The 26,240-nt window shown below is 39.8% G+C and overlaps 4 protein-coding genes across 5 annotated transcripts in view; 3 read left to right on the top strand and 1 right to left on the bottom strand.

Annotated features, from left to right (window-relative positions):
• mov10l1 (Mov10 like RISC complex RNA helicase 1) overlaps window positions 1-7,046 on the top strand; it is a 19,395-nt gene extending 12,349 nt beyond the window's left edge. For both annotated transcript variants that reach the window (XM_051382400.1, XM_051382401.1), the window contains exons 19-27: window positions 32-153; window positions 262-361; window positions 640-786; window positions 1,071-1,244; window positions 1,564-1,713; window positions 1,885-1,992; window positions 6,094-6,234; window positions 6,337-6,428; window positions 6,781-7,046. In XM_051382400.1, the coding sequence (XP_051238360.1) occupies window positions 32-153; window positions 262-361; window positions 640-786; window positions 1,071-1,244; window positions 1,564-1,713; window positions 1,885-1,992; window positions 6,094-6,234; window positions 6,337-6,428; window positions 6,781-6,808 (1,062 nt within the window). In that variant the 3' untranslated portion in view covers window positions 6,809-7,046. The remainder of the gene's footprint in view (window positions 1-31; window positions 154-261; window positions 362-639; window positions 787-1,070; window positions 1,245-1,563; window positions 1,714-1,884; window positions 1,993-6,093; window positions 6,235-6,336; window positions 6,429-6,780) is intronic.
• Window positions 7,047-10,069: 3,023 nt separating this feature from the next.
• szl (sizzled) lies at window positions 10,070-11,743 on the top strand. The gene is made up of 4 exons (XM_051382423.1): window positions 10,070-10,406; window positions 10,558-10,724; window positions 10,840-10,932; window positions 11,057-11,743. Exons 1-4 carry the CDS (start codon window positions 10,126-10,128, stop codon window positions 11,365-11,367), a joined length of 852 nt encoding a protein of 283 aa, XP_051238383.1. The 5' UTR covers window positions 10,070-10,125; the 3' UTR covers window positions 11,368-11,743.
• Window positions 11,744-12,726: 983 nt separating this feature from the next.
• On the top strand, window positions 12,727-14,356 carry LOC127353296 (prolactin-like). Its single transcript, XM_051382425.1, has 5 exons — window positions 12,727-12,810; window positions 12,900-13,078; window positions 13,224-13,325; window positions 13,474-13,659; window positions 13,897-14,356. The coding sequence occupies exons 1-5, from the start codon at window positions 12,801-12,803 to the stop codon at window positions 14,104-14,106; spliced, it is 687 nt and encodes a 228-aa protein (XP_051238385.1). The 5' UTR covers window positions 12,727-12,800; the 3' UTR covers window positions 14,107-14,356.
• A 151-nt stretch (window positions 14,357-14,507) lies between these two features.
• dbx2 (developing brain homeobox 2) lies at window positions 14,508-19,710 on the bottom strand. The gene is made up of 4 exons (XM_051382424.1): window positions 19,326-19,710; window positions 18,170-18,253; window positions 16,071-16,255; window positions 14,508-15,200 (listed from the first exon to the last, which is right to left on the bottom strand). Exons 1-4 carry the CDS (start codon window positions 19,597-19,599, stop codon window positions 15,009-15,011), a joined length of 735 nt encoding a protein of 244 aa, XP_051238384.1. The 5' UTR covers window positions 19,600-19,710; the 3' UTR covers window positions 14,508-15,008.
• Window positions 19,711-26,240: the final 6,530 nt, after the last annotated feature.

The following is a 26,240-nucleotide window of genomic DNA, read 5'->3' as shown; positions in this document are numbered from 1 at the left end:
GCAATGTTGATGTGACTGTTTTTTTTCTTAGTCCATTCCAGAAGTACTGAGACAGTACTCGAGGGCAGGAGAGGACATCCGTCATGCCTCTTTTCACAGGATTGTCGTCAGCACCTGCTCCAGTGCTGGCATGTTCCATAATATAGGACTTCAGTAAGGCCTGGGCTGTAGTTTAAATGTAGTTGAATGAGCTGCTTTTGTCCTCACTTCTATATGCTATTTGGAAATCAGTTCACTAACTGTGGATTTATTTTTCTTCAGAGTGGGACATTTTACCCACGTGTTTCTGGATGAAGCCGGCCAGGCTACAGAACCAGAGTCCTTAATCCCCTTGAGTCTTGTATCAGAGCGAGATGGACAGGTCAGTACAAACGCAAGCACACTGACTATGTACTTCAGTTATTGGTAAGCAATAACACTCTTATTTTATGTTCATGTTCTTACTCTCAAATTCATACCAATTTGCAGCTTAACCGATTTGTCATAATTTTGTACGCGTGGTTAAGCAGTTAAAGAATTTGTTTTAAAAAGATAATAAAGGAAAATTTGATTAAAACAAAACAATTAGCTTAATTAACTATTGAGAACTTGCCTGAGGTGTATTGATTCATTATTACTTTTTTCCCCTCGCCTGCTTAGATAGTGTTGGCTGGAGACCCCTGTCAGTTGGGTCCAGTAGTGAAGTCCAGGCTGGCTGCTGCCTTTGGCCTGGGGGTATCTTTGTTGGAGAGGCTGATGACCAACCCACTGTATTCCAGACAGGACTGGGGATACAACCCTAGGCTGGTTGGTGCACTGCAAAAAAAAACTTTTTTTACCAATAAAAATAGTAACGCTGTTTTTTTGGAAGCAGGTATCATGAACACAAGCAAAATACTATGCTAGCTGGCAGCTAATGCTATGTGTAGCATATTTAACTATTTAATTAATATCTGTTCTTTTCAGTGCTATTGTTGATACTAGTTATTTGCCAATGTAACAAGATTGGCACAAATAACTCATCGTGAAGGAATGTAATATTTCCATGTATTGTATGCATAATGATTATAAAGCTGCTCTCTTTACTGTAGGTGACTAAGCTGATCTATAACTACCGTTCTCATGAGGCCTTGCTCACGCTGCCCTCCAAGCTCTTCTACCAGGGCGAACTGTCTTTTAAAGCCCCCCGGGCTGTAGTAGACTCTCTCTGCCAGTGGAAAACCCTGCCCAAAAAAGGCTTCCCACTCCTCCTCCATGGTGTCAGGGTGAGTTTTCTTTAGACTTCTGAAGAAAAAGACCTTTTCACAGCAGGCATTGTGACATGTAATAGTAAGGTATTTGATATCATTGGTAACACCTGTAAACTACTATTTCATGTCAAAATGCCTGCTGTGATGAAAAAGGTCTATTGTAAGAAATATGTGTCTAATCTACTCTGGAATGAGACCTATTTTGTATACTGTAACCCTACACTGAGTTTATTAGGTACGTCTGAAAAATCTAATCCTTATTACACTTCTGTCACTTCAAGTCACCGGGATATTGAGAACCCATATTTATTCCAGAGACTTTGCTCTGCCCTAGGGCACAGAAATGAGGGAAGGTAACAACCCATCATGGTTCAACCCAGTGGAAGCTGTACAGGTAATGCTCTACTGCTGTCAGCTGGCCAAGACACTCTACAACCCCTTGGATGCCTCTGACATTGGCATTATTGCCCCCTACAAGAAACAAGTAAGTCACATCTCAAGTCATGAGTGATCTCCTTTTTTTCCATCTTAGTGGACTGGGGGAAGAAGCTAAATTAGTGTCATTTCGCATTCAATTACAAGGTAGCTCAAATTGTGACAAAATTTTCTGGCTTTGCGTGTTGTCACCCAGTTATGTTTTCTTATTACTCTCCAGTGTGAAAAGATTCGAGTGCTGCTGGGTAAGGTGGGCTTGTCTGACATCAAAGTGGGTTCTGTGGAGGAGTTCCAAGGACAAGAGTTCCTGGTCATCATCATATCTACGGTAGGCAGAACCAGAATTTGGATAACAGAAGTAAGAAACATAAGAATGTTTTTTCTTCTCAGTGGGAGGTCCATAGTTGTTTATTTATCTTAATTTAATTCAAATTCTGTACAGCAATACAGCACAGTTTAGTAAAGTGTATCAAAATTCCATCTAAATAACTTTTTTTGGCTCAGTCCAGACACACCAAATGTGGAGAAGACTGGATCAACTGAAGGTTGTGAACACTTTTTTTTTTTTTACAAAATTGAGAGTGGTGGGACATCCCGCTTTGGCCTTTACAGAAAAATATGTTGTGATCCAAGGAATTTTTCTACAGTTACTGATCAAAATTAAGATTTTGTTTTTTAGCACCACCATGTGGTCAGTTAATGTAGTTCTGTTGGGTGAGCTGTTGAACTATCCTGCCCATTTTGATCTATGTAGGTCAGGGGTCTTTAGCTAAATTTGTCCAAGGGCAGACACTGTGGCGGCTGGACTTTAAGAAATTAAATTGTTTAATCCTTTCTTACAAAATTATTACATTTTTATTAGCCTGTATCAATGTGAACAGACCAGAAGTTTATATACCAGTTAAATCCTTAATGATAACTTAGATACTTAAGTAGAAAATGCTCTCAAACTGGCTCCACAAAAAGGCAGTTCACTGATGAATGATAGTTAAAATCATTAATGGATAATATAATAAAAACATAATTGCAGAATGCAGTACTGATAGGCAGGGATCTGATTTTATGCTCCACACGGCATGAAAATGACCTAAAAAGACTGAAAATGAGTCAATGAGTATGAATATACCCACTGTTTATTCTGTGACTCCTAATAATAATTGTTTTAGTAGGAACCTAATATAGCATTTTATGGGAATTTTGCCACAGACACTCAGTTGTAATACTGTACATATTGAAATACTTTCATCAGTGGCCATTCTATGGGCCAAATTGGAAGCTTTAGCAGGCTGGATGTGGCCAGTTGTGGCCCCTGATTTGGTGATCCTGATAAATTTAGGGCAGGCAAAGATCCCAGTAATATCAATAATACAGAAGGCGGTGCAACCCTGAAAAGATCTATGTTTGTATTAATATTAGTCAAATGTATGTAGCAGTCAGATTTTCTTTTTAGATTTTTCTGTATGCGTCATTTGGATTAATCACTGCTTGCATCCTGTTTGTGTTTGTAGGGTTTGATTAATGAAATTACTTCTAGAGCATCCTAGTGTATCTTTTGTTATATATTTTTGTTTAGTTTTTCCTCTTCAAATCTTACAGAAGATGTTAAGTAGGACTGGTGACTGGAGGTAAAGACAGATAAGTCAGCATTCACTGCTGTCCTTTGACCTTGTATCTTGTAAGCAAGATGTTCACATTCACTTTTACAGAGATATAAATAGATTTAAATGAATTCCTACATAACGTATGAAAGACAAAACAAAATGGATCCTATTTATTATATCAACAGATTGTTTTTATGCAGGGTGGCAACTAATATCTTAGCTGGAAAGATGAGTCTTGATAGACTTTATATTCAGAATGGACCTGCAGCATACCATTTGCCCCTTTTCACTCTATGGACCAAAGGCTACAAATAGCTTTTTTGCACCTTAACCTCACCAGCCATTTTCTTTCTTAAGCTTGCAAGACCACCTTGTTATCATGGTTGGTATTGATCAGTATGCACCAGTTATTGCTTTGGTTACTTGCACAATTTGTCAGTCATTAAGACTGGGCAGTGCACTATGATGTGTGGTGTATATACAATACTGCAGTACTATTGCATTTTTACGATGATGTCTTCCATGATATAGATGTACAGATGGGTGAAAACGGGAAAGCCAACATAATGTGTCTTAATAAGGTGTTGGGCCACTATTTGTCACCAGAACAGCTTCATAGCGCCTTGGCATTCATTCTAGTCTGTGGAACTACTGGAGGGATGTAATACTATTCTTCCACAAGATATTTCCTCTTTTGGTGTTTTGATGTAGATGATGGTGGTGGAGAGTCCTGTTGACATATCAGTCCAAAATCTCCCATGGGTGTTCAATTGGAGACGTGGTTATTGCGAAGGCCATAGCATATGATTCATATTATTTTATACTCATCAAACCATACAGTGACCCACCATGCCCTGTGGATGGGGGCATTGGCTCCTATCAGGATATAAGTGTTTAATGATCACTCAGAATAACTTTGTATTGATTTGCCATGACCTTTACCTCCTAAAGGGACAAGTGGACCCATGCCAGCAAAATGCCCACGACCGCTTAACAGAGCCACAGGATCCCCTGTAGGGGTTGAACGCTCAGGCCTGTACCGTTCTCTTGGTGTACGCCACACATGCACTCGCCCACTTGCGAGAATGTGGTGAAGGATGACTCATCTGACCAGATCACATCTTTCCACATCTCTGTAGACCTTTGGTTTTTGCGCCACTGAACTGAAATGTGCGTTCATCTTTGTAATGAAGGGTTTACAGGGATTGAAGCACTCCTGTCGCTACAATTTTTCCATCAATTAGGGCAGATGAAACGCAAAATATAAATATGCTCTTAAATTGACCCAGCCCCACAGTCTAGAGAGCCTGAAGGCCCTGTTTGTCAAGGTTTACGCTTTAGAATGTAACATTTTATATCTCTCATTTACTGGGTTTACTCTCCCTACTGGCACTCGCTTTCTTTTCTTCACTGTCTGTCTTTCTCTCTGCGCTCTCTATCAAACAAACAGACACAAACCAAAGAAAAGCATAGACTGCAGCCAGATACAGAGATGGAAGCTTGGGTACATGAAATTGACCCTGTGAGGTCGTCCCTGCGGGCCCCCACTGCTGCACCCTAAACGCACTACCTGTATTCAAAATGGGGTTTAGGGTTTTCGCCGCAGCGGTTAATTTATGTAAAGTGACTAGCGTCAGATTTAGAGACTTCAGGGAAAATGCGAAAAATATGTTCAAATGTATTGTAATTCATTCTCATACATGACGCACGTTTTTTCTCCCTTTCTGTGCTCAAAGGCAGTAATAGGTGTGATGATGTAGGAAGGTTTGAACAAAGAGACACTTCTCTCTCTCTTTCTCTCCGGATTAAGATGTTCCTATAGCTTGTAAATATGTAAATAGTGTATTTGATCTTGTAAATATGTAAATACTTTGTTTGATCTTCTTCTTCCCTTTTTAATGCTTTTTCACTTCAAATATACAATATTTTTGTAGTGAGTTTATGTTCCTGGCTAAATATTTCCCTATCTACCTTTTTTATATGGCTTAAGGTGATCTCTCCCTCACTGCAACCGAGACGACCTTTTAAGCTGTATGCAAATCAGTGAGCACTGACATTAGAAAAGCATAGGAAAAGCTGTTCAAAATGATCTTTTTTCCTTACATGCTATCCGTCTCAAGTATTAAAATAAAGTGCTCTACAACTTGATGGCTGCATTAAAGAGCAGAAGCAATGGTTATGTGTGGAGTGCTGCTAAAGGTAATAATTTTACATATTGTGTTATTTGTTTAGCAGACATTAAGGGCTTAATGTGGGGGCCTTGTCTTGTCAAAATAAAAAATAAAAAATATTTATTTTGCTTAAATCACTGGGTTTATGTACTGCAACTCTATTATAATAATATCCCTCTCCATATAATTGTCAATTGACTTTTCTTGCTGAGTCTGATCACATCCTGCATTGACATTCTCAGTCACATGAGGAAGAGTTGCTCTGCCTCATTTGTGTTTTTCCTTACATATCCAATAATGCCCAAGCATCAGATTGTGTGCTGTCAGCTGCATTTTTTTTTACCCTATTCACTGATGTCTTTCCCATAGATCTACATGCAGATGTCCCTTTAGTCACTGTTCCTATATGAAAGACTAGCCAGGGGAACTGTCTTTATGACTGAAGCTCCTGCCATCTGTGCACCAATAATGAACCCTTGACTGAGATCTTTTCCTCTCACTGTCTTTATACAAAATCAGATGGTCCAAACTAAACACTTTCACTACAAAAAAGACATTAAAAATCAAACCATAGTCTGTGGAGCCCAAATATCAGTCATAACAGTTTATTCCCTTTTTTGGCAATTTCTCAATTATTTTCATTTTCTTATAATGTAGGTGCGCTCAAATGAGTCAGTAGAGAGCGATGATTTGCAGAGTGCGCTCGGCTTTCTGTCCAACCCAAAGCGCTTCAACGTGGCTGTCACTCGTCCCAAAGCCCTGCTCTTAATTGTTGGAAACCCCCACATTCTCATTAGGGTAAGTGACAAAACCCTTGAATTGATCCTAGGTTTTATAAAAATGTATTTTTGTTGATCACAGCATGTTATACGTCCAGACTATGACTTAATTTCTTTCCAGGATCCATGCTTCAGGGCTCTGCTGCAGTACTGTTTCATCAACGGGGCATATCTGGGCTGCGACCCCCCGCCCTCCCTAAGAGACTCTCAGATGTATGTAAACTGATCTGTCATCAGTCTTTATTCGTAACAAAAAGGTTAACCAGGTTCCAGACAGGGTCTGTACTTAAGACGCATCTAATCAAAGTAATTTGGATTGAAAACTTGATGTATAAATATATTATAAAGATGACACTAGAGATACCAACTAATCCGCTTGTTTTTAGGCTGGTGTGGTTTTGTTATGAAAAGAAGAAACATTTCCAAGACAAGGATTTATTTAGCACTTTTTATGTGACTGAGAGACCAACCAGAAGATTAAAAATCACTACCAAGAACATTAACAGTCTGGCTTTAATCTGCGTTTGGCCAATAATGAACCCAACTTTTTTTTTTCCTCCCACAGTGTTGCAGAGGAGCAAATAAGTGCATAAGAGAGGACAATGTAGTCATGGATGGTGTACCTCAGTTCCGTCAACCTGACTATCTTATCATGTTCTAAGGTTTTTTTTTCCCTTTACATTTCCTTGTCTTGTCTCTCTTTTGACTGTTTGCAAAGTGAGCAGTAGCTGTCTTTATCGGTAATAACAGAAATGGTTTAAAAAAGGAAAATGTCTTGTTTCTGTGAAAGCTGAATGCAGTTCCACAGAATAAAAATAAAGATGACGCTTGCATACACTGCACAATTATTTTTATTTCCTGTGATTATTAAGCTGATGTGCTTGACTGTGCATAAGATTTTTCAATTAAACTGTCACAGATTAAGGGGTAAATTACTGGGAATTGCGTCATAGCAGCTTTACTGTGTTCATCTGCAAAGGCTGCGCAATAATGCCACTAAAATGATTTGAATGTCATTGGCCTGGTTTTTAAACAGCAGAATTTCCCAGTGCTTTGGTATCGGTGAAATTAGAAGACAGCATTTTAACTTTTATTATGTTGAGTGCATTACCCTGGTTTAGCATACGGAGTCTATCCACAGATGTCTGTAGTTTCTGGGGGCAAGTTGTCTGCTCACCTCGGCGTGGCAGCGTCTGCCCACAAGACCCGGAGACTGGATGTGACAATTGAGTGCTACTGACAGTCTGCGCTGGGACTGTCAGTCCTACTGGAGCCCAGCAGGATGGAGAGGGGAGGGGGGCAGGGGGGTAGGGGGGTAAGAGAAAAGAGGCAAATGGGGGGTTCAGTCTCTAAAGTTAATGAGTCTCTTATGTGCAGGGAGGAGACTGCTTTTATCTGAGTTCAGTGTTGCAGGGAAGGCGAGCTCAGACACTCAGTCCCCCCTCTCCTTCCCTTCCCAAACAGGTTTCTGTCTTTGATGTGTGTCTCAGGTGTTCTGCTGCCCCACTCGGCTAGTGTAGACTGTACTGTACTATTCAAATGATTTTGGAGTGACTTCAGAATCTACAAACCTCTTTAATAGCTGCATATTGGAGCAGGAAGACTTTAGTTGACAAGGTCAATGTTTGAAATTGGTCTGTTTGCACTACTGTAGTGACCGACCGTGCTAGAATATTTGAGATAGCCCTTTTTTTTTTTTTTTTTTTAATGTTATGTTTAAATGTAGAATTAATACCTGAGAACCAGACATTACACCCATATTCTAGTTACATTTGACAAGGTCTGCTGTTGTAGTGAAGGGAGAGTTGAGTTGTTTCATTATTTACTATCTACGGAGCAGCACCAAGATTTGTCTCTAGATGATGGCAGATGATAGATGATCTACTTTCAGCTTTCTCCCTTTTTTTAAAAGTATTAAAAAATACTACCTGAATCAGATTGTCTGCTGGGTGTCCATTTAATTTCAATTTCAATTTCAATTTTCAATTTTATTTGTATAGCGCCAATTCATAACAGAAGTTATCTCAGGACACTTTTCAAATAGAGCAGGTCTAGACCGAACTCTTTAACATTTAAGACTTTTTGAAACTGACATTAATATGGAGGTGTGTTATGGGTCAGTGAACAGCAATGTACAGTTGTTATGCAATCTTTTTCATAGGATAATGGTTGACCTCGGTTGGGCCTCCTATTTTTTTGTTTTTAAAGATTTCAGCTATCTTTTTAGAATTGGAATTACAAGAAGTACTTTCTTGGCTAGATTGTCTACTGGAGGTGTGTTTGACAGACAGGTGCCCAACCATTCGTATCATACACTATCACCACCTCATTAACTGAGGCAGGGGCAGGCAACACATTACCAAGACAGACACAGTGTCTACAGGGCAGCCATTAGGATCAACAACAGACCCCTGCTGGGCTCCTGGCAGGGGGAGCTTGTTAAATGTGTGCACCTATTGTTCTCCCAAATTGGTCTGTGACTCTAATTGCCCAGTTAGTCCCCTCTTACGGGCTGTACTCGTCTACCCAAACTGGAACCAGGCTCCACTCATCAGATGAGGCTGTAAAAGTTGGCTAAGCTGGGGCCGATGGAGGGCTCTGGCTGGCTGCAGGAGTGTCGTCCTTGCTGCAGACAGGGCTGGTATACAGGCACAGAAATTAGGGTTGGATCAGTCAGAATGGGCTTTACTTTGCCATTCCAGAGGCCACAATGACCATGGCAGGCTGGGTGGGATAGAGACCTCTGATTCATGAGGGAAAGTCCTCAAAAAGGCCCACAGGCATCAGCCCGAGATACACATCTAAATCTGGGGACAGACGACATCCAGACAAATACGATAATGCTGTAATGTAGTTCTATTGTTAAATTAAGAGGCTTAAATACATCGGGCAGAGAGAACGAGACAAATTAGCACTTACGTCTGTGCCCCTGGTCTGCATCTCAGGACGAGATCTCCAGTGTCTCGAATGGGATGTTGGCATGTTATAACTAAATGTCTATGCGTCTGCCTGACAGCAGAATTTGCTTGTTTCTATGGTTATTTGTGGTAATACAAAGAGGTTTTTTTCAGTTCAGGTCCTCTTGTCTTAATAAATGTATGTATATGTCCTTTTAAGAAAGGGAATACGTCTTCAGCATCACACTGAAGTTGTACAAAGTCACTTTCTACCACAGAAGTTGATGTTTTCATGATGATGCAGAAATGTCTTTGCTGATGATGCATCAAACAGATAAGCAAATATTATTTTGTGTTATTGTCAGATCAAAGCCAGGTAAGCTTTGCTAATGAGAACTGGAGGCTGTGCAGATGAAAACCCTCCAATTAGGAAGCAGGGACACATGAAAGAGATGAGCAATATGAAGGAGACTGTCTGTCTACACAAACCTTTCTCTCTGAAGGAACTTTGAGAGATGCAGTTTTGTAGCCCTCAGCAAAGTCTCTTTACAGGAATTTGTTTTCATTTATTGTTCTCAGAAGGATATAATATAGGGAGTGGACAAAATAACAAACACATTCACTCTTCACAATTTCAGCCACATATTTTACACTTTTACACTGACCACCAACAGTTAGTTTTTAAGTTTTTCATGAGGTGTTCACATTTTCTTATAAAAGCAAATAAAGCAGCCTTCTTCAACCTTCTGTGACTGGGGCAGTAAAAGCTGGGCAGTGATTGCCCATTGTCCCCCCCCGTCTGCAGTCATCACAAAACAAGCCATTGTCTCCAAACACATCGTCTCTGCGTCTTTGATAGGTAGTTGATAACAGACTTACAGGCTGATGGGGCTGGCTGACCTTGCTGTATATAAAGCAAGCAGCAGCAGCTACAGAGCCATTCAAGGACAGCAGAGACTCAGGACGACAAGCAGCCTCAGTAAAAGCTGTGGATTTTTTGCAAACCCTTCAGAATGGCTGTGTTCTTCACCGTGGCTCTCCTGGCTATGGCCTGTCCTGCAATGGCATTTGACATGGGTCAGTCCACTCGTTGCGTCACTATCCCCAACCAGATGAAGGTCTGCAAAGATGTTGGGTACTCTGAGATGCGGCTGCCCAACTTCTTGGGTCACAGCAACCTGGAAGGCGAGGTGGTGCCGCGTTCAGAGGACTGGAGGCCCCTGTTGCAGACGGGCTGCCACCCTCAAGCCCAGGCCTTCCTCTGCTCCCTCATTGCCCCCGTCTGTCTTGACACGTAAGGAGATTTTACAGTTCTTGGTCTTTTTTGTTTTACTGTGAAATAAACAAATCACTGACTGTATGTTTTTAACTTTATCATCATTGCAGTGTATTTTGTGTTCATTATGTAACATTTTGTAACATTTTGTCTTTTTTTTTGCCTTCAGGTTTATCCAGCCATGCCGTAGTCTCTGTGTGGCAGTTAGGGACAGCTGTGCCCCGGTGCTCGCCTGCCAGGGTCACATATGGCCCGAGGCACTGAATTGTGACCGCTTTCCTACCGAGCACGAAACGTGCCTTTCTCCCCACGCAAAATTTAGCCACTTTGCCAAAGGTACGCATTGATCACAGACTATTAGAGCTCTTTCTTTTTTTACTTCATCATTGGCAGAAGGGACTACCAAAGTGCTTTGCTACAGTTTTATTACATGTTTTATTTGTTATCACAGACTTGCCCAAACCTGCCTGCCAAAACTGTCCCTCTGTGGAAGAGGCTCCTGCAATGAAAACAGTCCTGGATGCTTTTTGCCAACATGACTTTGGTAAGTTTCAGAGTTCTTTCAATAAGCTGTGTTGTTTGTTGTATCTTATCTGGGCATGTTTTCTCAAAATTGTTCAATTTAATTTTCCAAACCAGATGATTAATTTTCTTTCTCCTCTACACAGCCGTGACCGCCAAACTTCATCGTCGTCGCCTACCTGGGGGAGAGCCTGAATTTGAGGTTGAGGGCCGGGTTGAGTTTGTCCGCCAGGGACCCCTGCTGCCTTACGACACCCAGCACCTACTCCAGCAGTGGCTCCTCATCAACCTTCGATGTGCCAATGCCCTCGTGCGCCCCGGACGGTCACAGCTCTATGTGCTGACTGGTTCCGTACAGCCTGATGGCACCCTTGCTCTCACTCGTCTCTTCCCATGGCACAAAAAAGACGCAAACATTGCAGTGGCCACTCGCAAGTGGAAGCACCACAGATGTTGAACAGACTGATACTTGCATGTAAAAAGTGGAGCTCTGAGTCTGTTTCTTAAGTGTAGAATCACATAAGAACATGATTTAAGACAAACACAAGAACTTTTGAGGTGGGGAGTTTCTTGGCATTGGGTGTTAGTGAGAATTTGTAAAGTAAGCTAAATGGATATGAGAACAGAGCTGGACTCAGACATTAATACCTTTTTGCCTCCCTCAAAAGCTCACTACCTTATCCCTGCTCTGACAGCACACAGTCATAGAATGCACTCAAACTTGTACATAATATTAATAAATGTAAATTGATTGTTGATTATATTGTGGTATATTTATGACATCTTTTTTATGTGCATGTTATGTTGAAAAAGATGACAATAAAATATTTGTTCTGAGAAAATACACTTGCTGAGTTTTTGTAATATGTAACATATACTAATCAGACCTTATCCTGTGGCAAACGCACAGTGAAACTCTTGCAGCCATGGAGTCATGAATAAGAGCCTCCTCTGTTGCCCTCTATATGTTACCACTCATTTCACCACAAGGTGGCACGCTAATGGAGAAACAAAACACTGATTTGTAGTCCCTTTGCATTGCAGGTTTTGAAAAGGGTATAAAATAACATTAATGTAAAAATTTAACGTGTGCATTCATTCCATGTGGGTTAAAAACCTGACTTTCCATCATTACATTCCATAATCTGATAAGTTGCTTTGGATAAGAAGTAAAAACTGGCAAGAATGACTCATAACAGTATTCGCTGTAGATGGCCTGTGGAATTAACTATACAATGAAGCACTAGTGAGATAAATCACTCACTTTACATTTGAATTGGCTCGTTTTCACTACCAAGCTGAACAGTTCTAGCTGAGGTTGTTGAACAATGGGCTTGTTCTATACTTTTTTGTGATACTATTCATTTTTATGTTGTGCTCCTAATCAGCAGTCTTGTAGTTTAAAATAAATGCTAAAATGTTGAGTGCTTTAAAGGGATTTGAATATTCTAAGTTGCCCAGATTTGGCTAATTATTTCCAATGTTTCGGTTTATAACAGTGTTAGTTGTTAGAAAAAAACTGCACATCCATTTATACTTTTAATAGGATCAGTTAATTTAATTTGTAGTCATTTTTCTTAATACACATAAGAATGCTGCAGAGCTCAGCACAACAAAATAAAAGTTTTCATTTATCCCATACACTTATGTTCATTAGAAACTGACATTGTGTATTGTGCCTGGGGTTAGCTTTGTCTGCTCTTGGCTGAGCAGATGACTAAGTGAAGCATGCTGTATGACGTGCAAAGAGAAAAAGCACTTTTTTTTATCCTGAACAAAACCAATTTGTTTAATCAGCAACGTCCTCACTGTTTGAGTTTGCTTCAGCAAGAGTAGCTCTGGTGCAAAAAGTGCTCTACTCATCTGGTGCTCCGCTGCAAGAAAGGAACCATGAAAAACGGTAAGCTGGCAACATGACAAATTAAGTACAACGTTTTTATTTATGTGTATTCTTATAGTTTTTAAGTGACTAGAAGTTTTTCCCTTCAGTTTGGTTTCCTAGCCTAACACTGCTATGCCTGGAGCTTTCCATGAGGGTTGGAACTGCCCCAATTTGTGCCTATGGACAGACTGGATGCCATGTTCCTACCCTGGCAGATCTCTTTGACAGGGTCATACAACAGTCTTCAAGAATGCATGGTATCTCCAGTGATCTGCACTCTGAATTTGTGAGTTCTTCTTTTCAGCTCTGACATTGATCATCCATCACTATTCACCACACTTTTGACCTCCATTCATCATCATCAGTCACTCTTTGAATAGGCTATCAAGCCCTGCTATTACTATGTGTGATATGTGTGTCCATCTTTGCAGGAGCAATATTTCTTTCCCAGTAAGAATCTCATAGGAAAAAGGAAGTGCCACACATATGGCATACTAACACCAGATGATAAGGAGAATGCACAAAGGCTTGGGGTGAGCATTCATTTTTGTTCATTTTTGATGTGGTCATAGCTACTCATGCACATAAGTGGCATCACTGCAGCCTTTTGGTTTTGGCAGCTACTTTATTAATAATCATAATAATAATCTTAAGTTATTTAAGCAATTATTTCACGTGCAGAGAGAACAACTGACAGAGGTGATCCTTAGGCTGCTGGGGGCCTGGGGTGACCCCATGTCTCAACTCTACCAGAGCATGTCTCGGGATCAAAATCAAGACTTCAACCACTACAGCTCCAACAAGGCACTGGAGATAAGTGATATGGTTCATGAGCTGAGGGATGGAGTGGCAAAAATGACAGAGAAGGTAAGGATTCACCTATGATTTCTGAAATTGTAGATGTGTTGTGTGGTCATATCTAACAGTGATTGGATTTATATATTATAATGTTTGAATATGCTTGGTTATTTGCAATGTATCACATTCCAGTTGGAATGTAACACTATATTCACTTTTCACAATATAATTTTTTTTCTGTGACATAGTGAATGTGTCTTCATGCATTCCTTTGTACCATCATTTTTTTATTCTGTCCATCCTCAGATGAAGCAATTCGGAGTGCTTGGTAACACCGTGGGTAACATCTCTCCTGAGAGTTTGGTCCCTTCTTCTGCCCTTTCCTCCTACACACAAGGAGAATTTAACTCACTGGACCATCATGACCTACTCTACTGCTTCCGCAGAGACTCCAACAAAGTCAAAAATTATCTCCGTATCCTGAAATGCACCACCCTACCTGGGCTGGACTGTTAATAGTGAAAGCAAAGAAGTCTAGTGTAGTATTTTTAAATTTTGTTAGACTAGAAAACAGTTTTGTTTCTCCTTTGCTTTTAACTACACACCATGCTCTTACTGTCTGTGCTTACATCCTTTGTAATGCATTTCTTGTGTGCATCTATTTAGAGGATTGCCTCTTGACATATTATTGTTAGGATGATTAAATGATTTCACTTTTGAGCATTGAACATGAAATGGTCAAAAAATTAAACTTAAGTAAACCTTCTATTGTTTTTGGCCCTCTTCTTGTTAATGGATAGAACAGGATCTACATATTTATAGAAATGGTAGATCGTGTATAATAGTGTTCATTACCATGTAAATGCTTTGCTCCAGAGAACCTAACACAGTAAAAATAAGCAATGTGGAAATCAGGATTCATTCAAACGCTTTATTTACAATTGATCTATGCATTCAAGATCATTACAGAAATATTTACAAAATATACCAGGTGAAATTTAACTTCAAAAAGGTTTTTGATTGTGTGCAGAGTATTTGTGTCTGACCAGATCTCACCAAAACATGAAAAGTAAAAAAAAAAGGAAGATATGTAATTAATGAAATGACGTGACTCATTTGTGCCTTTAACTGATTGCAATTACAATTGATGAGTGGGATTGTTTCCTGGAAAGTCTAGTCAGTGTACCAATAAATTGCTTACTGAAGCCACTGAAATGCAATAAGATGATTGAATGAGCAGCTGAACCTAATTACATTTATGATGCAGCAAAACAGTTACATGCATTGAAAAGTGAATGTTATCAGTGTTAGTCTTAATAGACTAGATCCCACATTTTTAACTCCCTCCAAATACTGAAGTCTTCTTACAAGTTTTTGTGAATTTGAGAGTTATCAGTTTATTTTTCTCTCACATACTTTCATGTGTCCTTGACACTCTTCTGTGGTGGCGATCGCTCTGTTTTTGCATCAGTGTGATTCTGTGATGATTCTTCCTCTTCCTGAGCGAGACCTTGAGCCATGAGCTCGTCCATTGGGGAGCGAGTGTTATGAACCTCCTTCTCCTTGCAGTTCCTCCACTTCATTCGACGATTCTGGAACCAAATCTTCACCTAAACCAGCAGGAGAATGGAGAGGCATTTTAGTTCAGTTTGTTTAGTCCATTCTTTTTTTCAAGCCATCCCAGTCGTGGCTCTAGGGGTGGGAATGTATGTCTGTCTGTTCACCAAATTCCTGTTGGTTCCCAGAGGAAGAATCCCACTGACTTTACCTCTAGTCCAGGGATCTCAGACTGTTGGCTCTGACCATTTCCGGCCTGCGACACGATCTCAAAAATATAATCTGCAAGATTCTTATTATTTTTTAAATTTTGGGGTTCAGTATCTTGCTCAAGGACACTTTGACATGCAGCAGGAGGAGCTGGGGATCAAACTGTCAACCTTCTGATTAGTTGATGACCTGCTCTACCTCCTGAGCCACAACTGCCCCGTGTGAAAAAACGACATGTAAAAACAGCTATCAGTTTTTCGTATGTCAGCTGACTAATTTGACAAATTTTTTAGTGGGCTGAAGGAAACTTTTAATTCCTTGAAAGTTAGTTTCTGGGACTAAAAGTTTTGGGCGCTTTGGGTAGAAACGTGGCTTCTGATTTTTACTCTAGCACCACAATGAGGTTCGCATTGGTAGTTGTGTGAAATGTCTCAACAACTGTTGGATGGATTTCCATGAAATTTGGTACAGATATTCATTTCCTCCTCAAAATGATGAATAACTGTAATGACTTTGGTGATCATCTGTTTCTATCTACCACAATCATCAGGTCAAAATTTCAATTTGTTCAATACAAATGATGGTTTTAGGGTTCATTTAGATTTAGGATTTGTTCAACAAGGACTGCAGTTGCAGGAGGATATGTTGTTTGTGCTTGATCTCTTTTAGAATCTGAGATTAATCAGGCAAAATTGTAATTCATACTCAATTACCTGTGATTCCTTGAGGCTGAGATCAGCTGCCAGTTTGTTCCGGTCTGTCTTGCTGATGTATTTTTGTCTCCGAAAAGTTCTCTCCAGCTCCTTCCGTTGTTCTTCAGAGAACACAGCCCTTCTAAGGATCCCTCTGCGTGATTTAGGACTTACATCAGCAGACCACATTTGAATATTTGCTCCCTCTGAAACACAAATTGAAAAAAAACAACAACATATATGTTAAATTGTTGACCCAGGTTACTATGTCAACATCAGTGAGATATGGGTCATTGATTAGTAATCGTCATTGGTGGACTATGGACAGTGGGCACAATTGTAAAAAGTGTAGCTTCATTTGAAACCAGGTACAGAGGTTCCAAGTACCAGCCAGGGGAAAAAAACAGAAGTTGTGTGTAGTAAATTGAGATGAATTCATTGGCTAAGACGGCTATGAATAATTTTCCCAAGTGTTTCATGATGTTGACCGTTTTAATTTAAAAGTACAAAATCCAACTGTGTCCACAATCAATATACACTTTACCAGCCATACCACATTTCCTTCCTCCAAGATCATGGCTGTTTCTGTCACACTCACTTTATCACTAACTTTTGATTTCTTTTTTTCTGTTTGTCCAATTTAACAAACTGGGGGTGACTAAAGAGAATAGAAAGCCCCTTCAACTGAGAAAAAGGAATTTGATGAAGTGTGAGAGGCAATCCCACGCTACTTCACTCACAGGTGCACTCACAACAAAAGTCAAGTGAAACAATTTATCTGATCCATTCAACATTGCCTTTTTAATCTGTACGACAAATCTGCACATAGACCACCTCTAGGGAGCACATAACAGGTTTGGACATGCTTCTCACTCCTCTATTGGGACTCAATGGCTTTCACTTAAATAGCTGATTACTAGGTCATTCCTGGGCAACGTGTGTGTCTACCCTAGTGGGCCAACTCTGGAGCCCTGGGTGACACCAACAATAGAGCCGTTCAATGGAAATGCCATTACTCGATGGCTCACTGGCCCAACACTAAATCTTTTCACTTGCAGGTATGAAGCTAGTTTGTATGTGAAGATGAGCTCGAATAAGTCTATAAAAGTCACTTTCATTGAATGCTTTATGTCCTAGTCAAGAAGTCTCCAATGGGCAGGAATGAGAGTTGAAGGACAGGAGAAAGGAGGGGGGTCGGCGAACCAAGCTCTTTAGTCACACAATGGCTGGGGGATGTTCCTGGTCCAGCCCTCTTCTGTAGAGAAATGGGCAAGTTTTTTGTGCTAAGCGGAGTTCATTGCTGCAGTGAAAAATTGCAGTGAGGTCGCGTGTGGATGGTGGAGTGAAAGTGCCAATTGGTCACGGCCAGACTTGGCATTGTTGTGTTGCTGGGCACTGTGGGAAAGTGTCAGCCTACTAAGAGGACTCCAGGGACATGTGGGATGAAGGCTTTCTGATTTATGCTTTTTTCCACAACATTTGACAGGTATCATAGGTTTCAGCAACTAATAACTTCCAGTTGCTGTGGGACAATGCCAAAATGCGACAGCTGCTAGTCTTAATTAGTACTACTAGAGCACAATAAAGTACTAGTAGCCTACACACATTTTAAATGATATGAACTGAAACATTTCAAGCACAATTAACTAGAAATTCACTTTAGGAAAACATTTCAGGTGCAATTACAGGTTTTCAAATTGTATGCAGTGTGAAAATTTAACTTGAAGATGTTGGGATTCACAACTAAACTTATTAATGCGCTGAGGCGCTAAGTTTTGAAACAATCTGCCTCTTTCAGCAGTAAGAATCCACACCTGGTAATTATAATCTTAATATGACAGAAGACAAGATGTTTATTAGCTCTGCATATTTGCGCTACTAAAAGTGTGTATTTGCAAGTACAAAATGGGGGGCCCCAGGGACTCTTAAAGGCCTTGCAACCCACCCCTCTTCCCCGTCCTAAACAGCCGTGAATGGTTATGAATAGAGCTGTGCAGAGTTGAGCGGAGAATTAGCTCTTTGGCATTGCATCCGTAATTAGCTGTGGAGAGCATGAGAGACCCTGCTGCTAATGCTTAGAGAGTAGCTCAGGCATTGCTGATGAGGCATAAAACACTTACTGGAGAAGACAGGAGGGGGGCTGGACCCACCACAGCATGCCAGCAGATACTGCGGGCTCCGAAGGAAAACACTGCTCAGTACACCTGCAAAAATTGATAGGATCAGTCAGTCTTGTAGTAAGGTGTGACAGGTGGCCCACAGAATACTTGGATCTACATCTGGAGTCATACCTTCTCCAGTTTGTACAGTTTTCCTTTTATCTACATTTTTATAGTTGTGCTAAGCTTTAGGTGATGCATAGAGATGAAACAATTTTTATTTGATATAAGGTGTTTTAACAGCTAAATGTTATTTGAAAACTGCCCATCTAAGAGACAAGAAGTATTTACTAATTCAGTTTGAAATATAAAAGTTGGGTTCTATTAATTAATTGTGTTGGCACAGGTTTATAATTATTACATTTTAAATGTTAGATTTTTCTTTGCAGTCATTGTAATTTCTTATCAAAAGTCAATAATCAACTAATAATAAAAAAGTCATCTGTTTTTAAATATAAAGGTTATAAAATGTTTTTTGTTACTTATGTTGTTTTGTTATTATATTTTTTATATTATCTCATTCAAATTACTCAATCATTTAAAATGTGTTTCTCAAGTGAGATTGTCCCATTTAGCACATACATGTCTTACACAGACCTATATTTACACTTTAAAATGTAGTTCATAATTGAAGTTATGAAATAGGCATTTAAATTCTTCTTTATTTCACTAATATATAGTAATGTGAACAAGAAATATTTGCTAAAGCAAAGCAGGGAAATTCCAATGGTTAATAGTCTTTCTTTCTTAATTAAATTATTTTATGTTTAAGTAAAAAAAAAAGCCAGTGTTTGCATTACATTTTAAAAAGATGCATTTAATACATAATCTTATATAATATCTAATCTTTCAGACTTTTGACCTATAACTAATTTCCTGCCTGAAAAATTGAGAATGTTTGAAAATTGACAAGTTGAACAAGTTGAGTTGAACAATATTCTTCTTTTTCATGAATTTAACCAGTTAGAAAGAAGAAATAAAATATTTGTGAAAGAAAAAACTAAAATTCCTGTCATTAAGTCAAACTGTTGCTTTGATATCATGACATAACTTGGTAACCCTTGACTTAATCTAAACTAACTCTTGTTTAAGTCTGCTTATAAAAAAATGTGTTTACCTGAATGTGGCAGAAGTTGTCCTAAGTCTTTCACCTGCTGGGGACTGTGGGCCTGGCTTTGGTAGGCTCCGTGCTCAGAGCCCCAGGTTCTCCTCGGACGTTCACATGCTGCTAGTCTCAGGTGTCCACCTACTGTCCCTTCCGGACAGGCTGAAGGTGTCTGTGACTGCAGCAGATTGTCAATAAGAAAACTCTTTCCCGAATTCCCGAAGCCCGGTAAAGCAGGAGGAGAGCCAGCCATATTCCTCCTGGTGCAGCTCTGAACTGAGACCATCCTGTTCACACACTGACCCGAACACTTGAGTTCCCTCTTCAGCAGTCACAGCTCAGTGACACTAAATTCTCCTTTAATCCCCTCTTGAGTGACCAGGCCAACTTCATTAAACTCTGAGGAAAACAAAGGTTTTCTGCTCTTCCTCTTTCGGGCCTGCACTTTGCTACGGGGCTGTGTCGTGATTGGCTAAGAGGCTCTAATGTGCTTCTCAATTCAGATAAGGCTGCGGTCCTTTCTAGAGTGGCAGAAGGTGGGTCTGGCTCATTCATTATGTCAACTAGCCTATTAAATGATAGACACCAGAGACAATGAACTGCTGGCCAAAGTTTAACATGCACCAAACAGTCTTCTCCAGTAGTAAATAGTTTTCTCTTTTCTCCAGCCTCCCATTGTGCCTCATACAAACGCCTCAGCAGTTCATATGCAATGTGCTTTTTCTTCAGTTTCATTTCAGAAACATTTCTCAGTGAGGGTTTTCTTGATTGCAAAATGATTCAAAAGCAGGTCATGTTAGTATGGGTTGACAAAATAATGAAATCAAATTTTTTAGACGTCTTCTGATCTTTTTTTCTTAAAAATAACACCATCTCATGCCATCTTAGATTGCCTTACAAGATTACTTAAATTATCTTTGTAAAGGAAGTTTGATTTCTTAATCAATTTGGTATTTACCTTTTTTCAGTTGTATGCAATTGCATGATTGGTATAATTGGAAATAACTGTATTAGTAGTTCCATATAACATTCTGCTTGTTCTGTTATTTTGAATATTTTCTTTAACGTGACAGTATTGTTGTATATTGAAAAACAACATGTAATTTAAGACAACCTTCCTAACCGTTACTTGTTCAGTTTTGGCAACATTTGGGGTTATTTATTTGCTAGTCAGTCAACTTCTATTTTACATTTACATTACAGAGGGGTTTAGGTCTTGGAAGGATTCAGTTGTAGGAAACAAAAGAGTGATCCATGCGGCTCCACAGGCTGTAGCATCAACCACTTAAATATTTATTCAGTGCCAGTCTTGTGTGTAGTGGGGGCATATGTTACATATATGAGGGTTGTAACTGTAAAATAAAAATAGTCCCACAAACACACACCCATGCATGTAGTGATGTTTTGGTACAAACACATCCAATGAGAGGCTTGTGTAACCTTTCACACTGCAACTAATGATCCCCAACATCATAATAGAAAGTCCAACAAGAGGGGCGACAGACCCGGAGTTTAGGCACAGTAAACAGGCATATCCACACTGGTCGGGTGGTGTGGTGTGGGGGTGACAGGGAGTTCCAGTCTGCGCGTGTAGATACCTCATGCTGAGCATGGAAATTGGCCCAGACAGCTCAGCCTATTGTGTGATGGCCAGGGAGCCAAAGGTTGCTTGTAATCAAATTTGAGGTTTTATTCCTCAGACTGGTGGAGAAGGCATAGCGCTCTGTCACATGATGAGTGTTAGCAAGTCTGTGTGCACTATCTACTTTTGTGCAGTGAGAGTGTGTTAACATGCTTCATAGACCAGTGGCTGTGATAGTCCCCCAAGGCTTTTTGTTTGGTGGAGAGCCATTTGTTTATATGACACAGAGAGAAATCAAGAACCCCGGGGAGGAAGGGAACCCCAGACTGTTCTCCAGTACTGTTATTAACTGTATTTGTTTATACTTTGAATGGACCCTGATTATGGTCAAGGTATGTTTTATGTGATAACATTAAGGAAAATTTGTTTAGTTTATTCATACAGTCACACTTTCTTTCCACTTGAATTTGCCTTCCAGCAAAACTATGGCAATTTAAAAAGTTTTTACAAGCATCTCAAAACTCACAACACTCCTGAAAGCATCATGTATTTTTATTAAACCATGTATTTCTCTGTGTTCATTGATATTTTAGGTAGAACCAATCTCACACGACTTTGTGCACATTTTAAAAGGCATCGCTAAGAGCGTATCATCATTAAGATTCACCACTTCGTAATTAGCCAGATTCCAATAGAGCTCTCCAGGAGAGGGAGGTATAATTAGGCTATTCTTAAACAGTGGGTCTTGGAAACACCCTGAAGCAAGTTCATGTGAATTTATTTGATGTCCATCACTTTTTAGAAATGGAGGGAAAAAACAGGGGTCCCTTCATTCAGAATCCTCACAATGGCCCTGTTGAAAGCTAGCACTCTGCAGACCGGCTGAGATCCCTTTTCTCTATTTTTTAACCCCACTAAAGCTCTTAAAAAGATACCGGCCCATTGGACACGCAATTGATATTCCACCACTCGAACTTAATATCGTGAATAGAGGGCCAAGCTCTATGAATCAGGAAGACAATGAGCTTAGCTTAGCAGCAAACTGGCACTTTGTGTGCGGTGTCTGTGCCCCAGAGGAGGAAGTTTCTAATGTGAGTCTCACAATTGTGTGTCTATAGAGTTCTAATGAGCTTCTGTATGCTGAGTGAATGGCTGTGGGCCATTCACCATGAGGGCCCAATGAGCCAGCTCACTGCACACATTCACAATAAGATCCAGGGGGAATGGGAGTGGCTGTGTGGAGCAACCGCACTGCATTGACAGTCTATAAAAGATCAACATACGTATAAGCATGTCTCGGATAAGAGTACTTCCATAGTAAGCCGGTTACATTTAAAAACACATTTTTTTAACTCGTTTCACCTCTTGCCCATACTAAGCTGGTGTTTTTTCTCACCCAAAAAGGGAGTCCTTCCAGTGTCCGGAGTGGTTAAATGTCTAAATGCCAGCTTGTTATTTTAGTGGAGAAAATGGAGCTTTTGCAAACCAATGACGTAAGCCTGCCCAGTCACTTGGGGGGTCGTGCGGTAGTAAAGTTAAGAAAAACAAAAAAGTACTTCAGCATACAGTCTCTGGAGAATATTGAAGTAAAACTAATGTACATTTTCAAGGAAATTACTTAATTATTATCTAAAGACTCCCAATTGTTGGTGTCTGAATTGTTGGTGCTCATGGACAAAAAGAAAAGATAGAAGAAAAACAGTCAGCAGTGGAAACATGGACATTTAACCAGATATTTTATGTTTGATTTTTAATAGTTTATTTGTGAGGGACAAGACTAATTGACCAGCAGAAAAAAAAAAAAAAACTTCATCAGTTGTCCCTGACCACAATTTATTTTTAGGTTGCTAATAATTGATTGAAACTGAAAGAATTGAGTTAAAAATGATTAATTTCACAATTAATTGACAAAACATTGTTGCCTTATATTGTAAAATGTTGATGTTTGATCATTGTGACACAGTATCAATAAAAGCTACACATCCTGAGCTACACAAAGCTGCAACTTTATTGCTCCACTGTCATTTGGAAACTGCTCGTAAGCATTGCTAATACACACAGACGTATAACGTAATGAAACATTTAGAGCCAAACAACATGTGTCTGTTGCCACACGTCAGACATTATGTTAGATACGTTAATATTAATGATAATATCATACCATCTCTAAAATCCAAATATAATATCCAGGAGGATACTGCTTGATAAGTCCAAACAGATGTCATTACAGTCAGGGTAAAGATAAACCCTTTCCTTTCCACTAACAATTTAACCTGTGAAGGAGGGTGAAGTACAGTTTATTTTTTAATTCTCTCACCATTTATCTTATCCCTGCAGTAACCTTCTGCTGCCCATATGTTAGACCAAGTATTTAGCCCTGGGATGGTCCAAGAGTGACACTGTCTGTTTTACCTCAGTACTGCTACACTATGATACTACCGCTGCAATCCACTGCCATGCACACAAGATGGCACTGAGAGAATGAGAACCATCTTTATTTCAGTGCAGTGAATGAAACAAAGCTTTTTGGCTTTTGTGGTTATATTGTTTATTGGAACATTTTTGTTTTCTCATACTATATTTTTTATTTTATTTCTTGCTGTCTCTTTATCACAATAGGAACATCAAATACCTGAAAAATGCAACTCAATGCAAAATGATATACAACTGGTGGCTGTTTGACATTACCCATACTTTGAATTGTAATGCAGGCAGTTGTTGAATCTAGAGACTCTCTGTTATCAGCTTCACTTAAGTCATACTTTTCTTTATATTCAAATTTATCATAACATGTCAAAGCAGTGTGTCTGAATATCAAATACATTATTAAGCAGAGGGGATGTAATAAACCATTTGAACGTACAGTTTTAAATATTACTCATGAATGTCTGATTTGAAAAACGGGCACAGGCAATATAACTTGGAATTATGCAACAAATGAATCTCAGGAGAGCCCTGTGGGAACAATTGGGACAGTTTTTCTGAAGCTGATTCAAATCGTGCCATAGCTACTGTGAGTGATACCCTCTGTCCATGTCATTAGTATGTCTATATGGTGCATTTATGACCAAAGTGAATAAGCTCCTGAGAGCTTTGTAATGCATCAACCATCTGGATCTTTTAGAGATGAACAAAAGGACTTCTACTGTTCCACTGCCCTTGCCCTGAGAGATTTGGTGTGTGTGTGTGTGTGTGTGTGTGTGTGTGTGTGTGTGTGTGTGTGTGTGTGTGTGTGTGTGTGTGTGTGTGTGTGTGCACAGCAGGAGAATAGGTGTGTGTTGGCACTGTGTGCGTTTATTACTTTTCATTCTTGGCTGGGCACATGCTTTAATGACTCTTATTTTCCTGATGGCACTTTAGGAAATGACAATTTGTGGGCAATACAAAGTAATTACATTTCCTGTGTCTGCACCCAGAAGAAATCTAGTATTATTAATAATGAAAAGAGGGTTGGAGGCCCTCTCACAGAGCAGATGTGACACTGCATGGGGAGCCATTGCCCGCTTTTGTTTTATTGACAATAGCGACCCATTAGCTGCACACTGTCAACCTATGAAGCTATCTGAACTGGGGACAGATAAGGACCTATTTGTCAAAACACATCCGTTTGGCATGAATCATAATTAAACAAAACATTTTATTGGCTTTAGTCAATACTGTATAGAAGGGGAAAGAGATTGAAATATGTTTGTGTTAATCTTGGGTCCTTAGAAAGGAGCTGAGCACCACACAGGATCAGGAACAGTCCTTATAATTTGACTGTTTTTCACTTGGTAGCCTACTTCATCAGACCAGCACAACAATCTAGGGATTCACTGGAGTTTGTTGTGGACTTGGGATCGCCTCTGAACTGGCCGTTATGAAAAGGCTCTGATTCATGTCCATCTGGTAGGACATTTATTAGGATTCAGGGAAAATATAACTGTTTATCCTCCTCTTTTAAAAACATCACCAGCATGGCATGGCTGCTGATAAAACAGTTATGTTTCAACATAGTAATTGGTCCCATGGATGAAGAAAATGCATGATGAATAAAGAAAAATTCAAAGCACAAAGCATCTGTGCTCTATAAAAAGGCATTAACAAGACTGAGTCACACAGACAGACCAGCACTCCATTTTAATTCATTTTCAAACCACCTGCCAAACTTCAACTTTACTGGATGACTTAATTAATTGAAAGCACGAAACTGTATGCATACAGGAGGTCATATCTCTGGACCGTAGGACAATCCAAGCATTTATGCCACTCTGCTAAACTTCATGCTTTGAGATAGTTGGTATTTTCTCTGTCGACCTCTATTCTTCATACGATGACAAAGTAGACAGATGGTTCTGAAAGAGTAAAGCAGGCCATCTATGTCAAACTGGAACAAGCATTCCTGAACAGAGGAGGAAGGGGAGGCTGCAACACCACTTGTCTGCTGCTCATAATGCATAGCCCAGTGTGTAGCATCTAGTGGCGAGATCGCAGATTGCAACTAACTGTAACCATTCGCCTAACCAAGAATGTCGAAGAAACTACAGTGGACACAAAACACGCTATTGTTTGGTGTGTCCATTGTGGGCTACTGTAGAAACATGGCAGTTCAACACAGCTGACTCCGTAGAAGTGCACCCACTCCCTGAGTACACACAAGCCGCCATCACAGTCATGTGAAGTGGGGTGGCTGTGGCTCAGGAAGTAGAGTGGGTATGACACATACATTGGCTGATTGATTTGTTTATTTGACTTTCCTGCACCGAATCCCCATATAGGTTTACAAGACACCAACAACAACCATGGAGAATGTTTCAAGACATGACATTTCCGTGACAGAAATGTCCTATGATGATGGATAGGGTACAGTGCTCTCTGTCTTAGTTGCCATGCATTTTCTACAAGTCTTACCAAGACAACAATCTCCTCATTAAAGAGCCAACTCAACATATTTCAGACAACCAAAACAAATCAGGATTCTTCAACTGATTTTCTTTTTTTAAACAGATGATTCTTCAAGTCACTGTGCATGACATGTAATTCACTCTCAACAACACCAAGATGACAAAAAACACATAGATGCTGCTCTCCATCACGACATGAACCCCAAGAAAGCATCACAGCTCTGGATAGCATTAATGTCAGGGCCATCTTTAAAAGCCCATACTGCAGCATAAAATAAAATTGAGCCTTCCATTGAATCATCAAGTTTTAACACAATTTCACTTTATTCATCACAGACCATAACCGTTTTCCTGCTGACACTATCAATACTTTTCTTCTTTCTGTAAAGCTCATATTTTCATCAAAAACAAAACCAACCAAAGAGCCAGTAGGCTTTGAAACTGGCAAACCTGCATGGGATA

The sequence above is a fragment of the Dicentrarchus labrax genome, unplaced genomic scaffold (assembly GCF_905237075.1).
Source record: "Dicentrarchus labrax unplaced genomic scaffold, dlabrax2021, whole genome shotgun sequence".
Taxonomy (NCBI): domain Eukaryota; kingdom Metazoa; phylum Chordata; class Actinopteri; family Moronidae; genus Dicentrarchus; species Dicentrarchus labrax.
This window is presented reverse-complemented; position numbering and strand designations above follow the sequence as displayed.

Coding starts and splice junctions, on each gene's coding strand:
- szl (XM_051382423.1), top strand. CDS start 10,126: ATGGCTGTGTTCTTCACCGTGGCTCTCCTGGCTATGGCCTGTCCTGCA. Junction 10,407..10,557: donor GCCCCCGTCTGTCTTGACAC/GTAAGGAGATTT, acceptor TTTTGCCTTCAG/GTTTATCCAGCCATGCCGTA. Junction 10,725..10,839: donor ATTTAGCCACTTTGCCAAAG/GTACGCATTGAT, acceptor TTGTTATCACAG/ACTTGCCCAAACCTGCCTGC.
- LOC127353296 (XM_051382425.1), top strand. Junction 13,326..13,473: donor AGAATGCACAAAGGCTTGGG/GTGAGCATTCAT, acceptor TTTCACGTGCAG/AGAGAACAACTGACAGAGGT. Junction 13,660..13,896: donor TGGCAAAAATGACAGAGAAG/GTAAGGATTCAC, acceptor GTCCATCCTCAG/ATGAAGCAATTCGGAGTGCT.
- dbx2 (XM_051382424.1), bottom strand. CDS start 19,599: ATGGTCTCAGTTCAGAGCTGCACCAGGAGGAATATGGCTGGCTCTCCT. Junction 18,254..19,325: donor ACAACTTCTGCCACATTCAG/GTAAACACATTT, acceptor CAATTTTTGCAG/GTGTACTGAGCAGTGTTTTC. Junction 16,256..18,169: donor CCCCCCTCCTGTCTTCTCCA/GTAAGTGTTTTA, acceptor TTTGTGTTTCAG/AGGGAGCAAATATTCAAATG.